The sequence below is a fragment of the Jaculus jaculus genome, chromosome 1 (assembly GCF_020740685.1).
Source record: "Jaculus jaculus isolate mJacJac1 chromosome 1, mJacJac1.mat.Y.cur, whole genome shotgun sequence".
Classification (NCBI taxonomy): Eukaryota; Metazoa; Chordata; class Mammalia; order Rodentia; family Dipodidae; genus Jaculus; species Jaculus jaculus.
In genome coordinates this window covers 221,349,204-221,355,203 of record NC_059102.1, presented here as the reverse complement: position 1 = coordinate 221,355,203, position 6,000 = coordinate 221,349,204, and the positions used below count along the sequence as shown (strand labels likewise).

The window sequence follows — 6,000 nt, the reverse complement described above, 5'->3', positions numbered from 1 at the left end:
CTAGAGTTTGTTTACAGTAGCTGGAGGCCCTGTCATGTCTATTCACTCTCTCTCTCTCACCAATAAATAAATGAAATATTTTTAAAAATTAGGTGGAGAGCAATTGAGGAAGACACCTGATGTTGATCTCTAGCCCTAACATGAATGTATACACATGGACATATGCACACCCATGTGTACCTATATGCATACAAACACGAATACATAAACATGCAAAAAACACAGAAATTTATTTTCTTGTGGTTCTGAAAGGCAGAGGTCCAAGATCAAGGCCTGGGCAGGTCTGGAACCCTCTGAGGCTACGAGGAAGAGTATGTCCTCTGCTTTACTCCTGACCTGTAGTGAGCCCAGTCTCCTCAGCATCCTTCAGCTTGGGCCTCATCACTCCAGTCTGCCTCTGGAGTCACAAGTTCTCATCTTGTGTCTCTATGGCCCCTCCTCTTCTTTTTCATTCATTCATTCAGACAGTCCCTTGTGTTCCAGGTTGGCCTACAACTCAATATTCAGCAGAGGCTAGTCTTAAGCTCCTGATCCTCCTGCTTCTGCTCCCCAGTAATGAAATAACAGGCATGCCCCACCATGCTCAGGTCTCTCATTTTCCTATGAGGACACAAGCCATTATCTTCATGTCCACTCAGGACCGAATTGTTCCCAAATAAGGTCATGTTCAGAGGGTCCAGGAAGGATGTGAGTTTCGGGGGGGGGGGGGTTGCTGTTCATATCCATATGGCCAGACTTTGTGCCCCTACCTGGCCACACTCCAAGACGCTATCACAGAAGGGTAGAGGAGCGGGTGACCCCTACCTCCCCAGAGGCCTTGGAGGTAGTGCTGCCCACTGGTGGCTGGCAGAACAGCACGGCTCGTACCTTGTCTCTGAACTCATTGGACACATAGTAGTACACTAAAGGGTCCACGCAGCTGTTGAGGGTGCTGAGTGCTAGGCTGGGCACATAAGTACCGTAGAGATCTCCCCAGGCCTCTGGTCTTGGGTCTGAATAATGAAGTAACAGTAATATGTTGCTGGGTGTGAAAAAGGCCACAGCTGAGGCCAACACCAAGGCAGTCAGTCTCAGTGCATGGCCGTAGCGCCGGCCACTGGCTGCCAGTGTGTGCAGGGTGGCCCCGTAGCACAGAAGCATAACCAGCAATGGCAGGAAACAGCCAAAGACAGCCAGGCAGGTGAAGACTGGCCTCCAATAGGAGGCCTGGGCATCGAGGGGCAGTGCATCATGGCACAGCATGTGGTCCGAGTGTGCCAGCCGGAAAGTCTGCCGCTGGAGGGTCAAGGGCAAAACCAGGGCAGCTGCAGTGAGCCAGGCTGCTGTGCAGAGAATGGCTGTCAGGCGCTGGCCACGCAGTGCCCGCGCCTGTAGAGGATGCACAAGGGCCAAGTAGCGGTCCAGGCTGACAGCGGCCAGCAGCAGCACCGAGCCGTACATGTGGCCATAGAGGGCGGCCGTGGCCATCCGGCAGGCAACTTCTCCAAAAGGCCAGTGCTGGCCCAGCAGGTGGTAGGCCAGCCGTGGTGGCAACACAAGGGCCAGCAGGAGATCAGCAGCTGCTAGGTTCATGAGCAGCACAGTGGAGGGCAACCGTGGCACCCGTGTGGCCAGCACCCACAGTGCCAGCCCATTGGTGGGGAGTCCTATGGTCACCACTAGCCCATAGAGGGCAGGCACAAGCCTCGTGGGCACCCAGCCCAACAGCAGTTCCTGAGCGCTGGCTGGGAGCTCCAGCAGGTCACTGTCGTTGGCGCAGAACTTGCCTGGAAAGCCGCGTGGCTGAGGCTGGATGGGGGACTTTCTTTCCTTGGGTGTAGCCGAGGGTCTCAAAATACCTTCTGGGAGAAAGAGGGGACTTCAGTCAACTCTTACCCATGCCCTGCCTTTAGGGACAGGAGAAGTGGGAAGAGGAACTTTAAAAACTCCTGCTACTTTGGGTGCTCCAATGTTCCTACCTTGGGTTGGTGAGCTGGCACTAGAAAGTGACATCGAAGAAAATAGCTTGGCCCCATAGATTTAGGGCTTAGGGAGTGGTGAAACCCAGCTGAGAGCCTCTCCCAAATGTTCCTGTTTTCCCCTCTGTGTTCCTAGCTCTATCTCAGATACCCTCCCGTTCCAGCAGGGGTCAGGGCCACTCACCATGGTCTCCTCCAGTGTTCTCACTTTCATCATAAATGCTGGGTGTCTGGGTGCCACCTGCAAGGCTGAGCCCCAATACCAGGGGCCACAGCAGCAGCCCCTGCATGCTGCTGGGGCTGGATTCTCAAGCTGCTCTGGACTGCAGCCTTGGGCTTCCTGCCCTGTCAGCCCCACCCCCAGTTTCCGGAGCCTGGGCGGGGAGGAGATGGTGTGCTTGGGGAGATAACCAGAGCCCCTGCCCCCACAAACCCACCAGGAGCCAGTTGATCACCCCACAGCCTATGTAAGGATCCCTGTGTGGGCTCTGGAGGTGGGGACACCCCACCAAGGTACACCTCCCTGAGATGCCTTATTTGGAACTGGAGGCTGGGCCAGGGATGGAGATGAGGGTCCTGGTCTGCAGTCCCCACCTCCAACCCCAGTCTAGCCCAGGAAATATCTGTGGTCCAAGTGGCCACTTCCTACTGGCCAGTCACACCACCACAGTTCCTGTTTTTATGACTCTTAAGCCCTCCATGTCATCCTTACTGGGGGCTCTTGGTCCTTCCTGAAGCCTCCCCTACTCCTTATCTTTGGAGGGCAGAACAAGAGCCCTGTGTCCCAAGGCATCCCAGCTCTGCCAAAGGTTGAGGGTAGAACAATGACTCCTGCTCCCTGGAGTACCCAAATTCCTACTGAGGGGACACCCAGCCTCCCCCATGGCTACCTAAGCGTCCCCAGGAGGTGGAAGGGTTAAGGTGAAGAAATGGAGGAAACCTTGCAAGTCTAGGGTCTTTTGAGAATAGCTGAGGGGGTCTCCATCCAGCCAGAGCCTCCAGGACTTTCCATGGTAATGTGGGGACTAAAGGATACTGGATGGGGTCTCGGAGGTATTGGTCTCTGGTTCTCAAAACCCCTCTATTCTTGTCCTGATCCACCTTTAGCCCCAGGAATGACTATGGGAGACTTCTAAGGGAGGGGCTCAAGCCATAGAGCCTCCAGAGCTGCCCTTCACATCCCTGCTCATGGAAGCTCTGTGGGAATATCACAGGCACTACCCAATGAGGAACCATTGTGCACATAAAGAAGGACCAGGTGTGGTGGGCACATCTGTCATTCTGACTCTTAAGAGGCCAAGGCAGGAGAATAACAAGTTTCAGGCAGCCTGGGCTAAGACTTAAAGAGACTGTTTCAAAAACAGCAATAACTAGAGAAGGGCTGGGGAGATGGATCTGTGGGTAAAGTGCTTGCATACATAAGCATGAGGATCTGAGTTAGGGTCCCCACCAACTATGTAAAAGCCAAGCATGGTTGTGAGTACCTGTGAAGGCAGGAGACTACGTAGGATTTTCTGTCTAGCAAGTCTAGTCAAATTGGTGAAGTACAGGTTCAGTGTGAGACCCTGTTTCAAAAAAGGTGGAGGGGCTGGGGAGATGGCTCAGTGGATAAAGGGGCTTGCAGTACAAGCGGCAAGATTGGAGTTCAGAACCCTGGCACCTATGTAAATGCCAAGTAGGCATGTTAGCCCACTTGTAAGGCCAATACTCAATAATTAGAGGCCGGGGATCCCTGGGGCAAACTGGCTAGCTAGACTAGCTGAGTTGCCAAGCTCTGGGTTCAAGCAAGAGACCCTGACTCAGCAAACAAAGTGGAACATGATTGGGGAAATCACCAAACATGAATCTTTGGCCTTCACATCTGAGCATATGCACAGGCCCCACACACATATGCTTATATCCATATGAACAAACATATATACTCATGCACATATGTGAAAATAAAAATTTTAAAGCATTTTAAAAGGTGGAGAGCCTCTAAATTCATACACACACACACAGATACACACATAGGAAAAACACTACAGACAGAGAGGGAGAAAAGAAAAAGAGGTTCATTGAGGTACACAATCCCTCAATGATGTCCTTCCCAGAGTTGGGGATGTGGCTCAGTGGCAGAGAACTTTCCTGAAATGCAGGATGCCTTAGGTTAATGCCCACATCTTAAAAACAAAACAAAACAAAACAAAAAAAAAACAAAGAGTCTCTGCATCCAACAGTCCTCTACCCTTCCTGACCTGGGGGAAGCATTAAGGGTTCTCCACATCTCCATGGTAAGGGCTGCCTTACAGAGGATATTGGGTTCTGGGAATAGCAGAATCAGACCCTGGGTGGTCAAAATCAAGAAAGATGAAGCCTATTGGAACCATTTCCTGCTTTAGCAAGTCCTAATCCAGCAGGAAGTGATTTATCAGTCCCATTTAATGGGGTCATCTCCCAGCACTGGGGTGGGAACCCAAGGCCTGGAGTGTTGGCAGGGCAAGGGACTCCTCGATTTCTGAGCACGAGACTTCAGCCCCAGCAACGTCTAATAGAGGGCAACACTGACTTAGGGAAAACCAGCCTGGAGTGTGGGTTTAGCAATCTTGTCTTGAAATTGTGACACATTTCCACTCAAGAGTTCCTTCCGTGTCAGGAGTTGAGGCAAGATCCACACGCACAGGAAGACGTCTGGACAGACGCCCTGGGCAGCACGGATGTAGCGTGCCCTTCAACAGCTCCTCCACTAGAATGACGCAGTGATACACAAGGTAGGTACAGGGCCACCTGTGAGGATGACCACAGCATCCCAGGAGGCAGGCTGTGTATTGGCACCTTTCCAGGCTGTTGTGTATGAATGACTTGAGAAGGGTTAAGGGTTGGCCTTTCTCTGTGCTTTTATATACTGTTGGCGTTTTCTGTATGGTGTTTCCTCACCACCACCACACAAAGGTAAACTATGGTGCTACAGGTGTGGTTCAGTGAGCACGCACGAGGCCTATCTATCCAGGCCCTGCTGAGCATGCACAAAAGCCCTGGGTTTTATCCCAGTAGCTGCTGGGTGAAATAAGATAGTCACCAAAATAAATACTATAGAATTTCATGTATCTGAGGTCTTCTTACATTCCTGGAGACAGAAAGGATGCTGGGCATCAGAGACTAGAGGGGAATAGAAGAGCTTTGGAAGGGATAGCAGTGATGGTGGGACAACATGACTATTCTCATGTCACTGAACAGTACCACTCACAAATGGATGATGGATCTTATTTTTTGTTTTTTTGAGGTAGGGTAGCCCAGGCTGACCTGGAATTCACTATGTAGTCTTGGGCTGGCCTTGAACTCATGGGGATTCTCCTTCCTCTGCCTTCCAAGAGTGCTGGGATTAAAGGTGTGTGCCACTGTGTCCAGTGTATGTGTATTTTAAGAAATATTTTATTTATTTGAGAGGGACAGAGGAAGGGGTGGGGAGAGAGGGAAAGAGAGAATGGGTGCACCAGGGCCTCCAGCCACTGCAAACAAATTCCAGATGCATGTGGCAACTTGTGCATCTGGCTTACGTGGGTACTTGGGAATCAAACCTAGGTCCTTAGGCTTCATAGGCAAGCACCTTAACCACTAAGCCATCTCTCCAGCCCTTATGTGTATTAAAAAAAATTATTTACAAGGAGAGAGAGGATGAGAATATGGGTGTTCCAGGGCCTCTTGCCACTGCCAATGAACTCCAAAGGTATGCACCACTTTGCGCATCTGGCTTTATGTGGGTACTGGAGAATCAAACCCAGGTCATCAGGCTTTGCAAGCAAGCACCTTAACCACTGAGCAATCTTTCCAGTCCTCATGTGTATTTTTTAAAAAATACTTTATTTATTTATTTGCAAGCATAGAGGGTGGAGGGGAAGAGATACAGAGAATATTTGGGTGTGACAGGGCCTCTGCAAACTCCAGATGTATGTGCCACTTTGTGCATCTGGCTTTACGTGGGTACTGGGAAATTAAACCTAGGTTAAGACTTTGCAGACAAATGCCTTAACCACTGATCCATCTCTCCAGCCCTTATGTGTAT

At 50.9% G+C, this 6,000-nt stretch overlaps 1 protein-coding gene across 1 annotated transcript; it reads right to left on the bottom strand.

Annotated features, from left to right (window-relative positions):
* Positions 1-250: 250 nt before the first annotated feature.
* On the bottom strand, positions 251-2,248 carry F2rl3 (F2R like thrombin or trypsin receptor 3). Its single transcript, XM_004665902.2, has 2 exons — positions 2,143-2,248; positions 251-1,841 (listed from the first exon to the last, which is right to left on the bottom strand). Exons 1-2 carry the CDS (start codon positions 2,246-2,248, stop codon positions 772-774), a joined length of 1,176 nt encoding a protein of 391 aa, XP_004665959.2. The 3' UTR covers positions 251-771.
* Between the last annotated feature and the right edge of the window lie 3,752 nt (positions 2,249-6,000).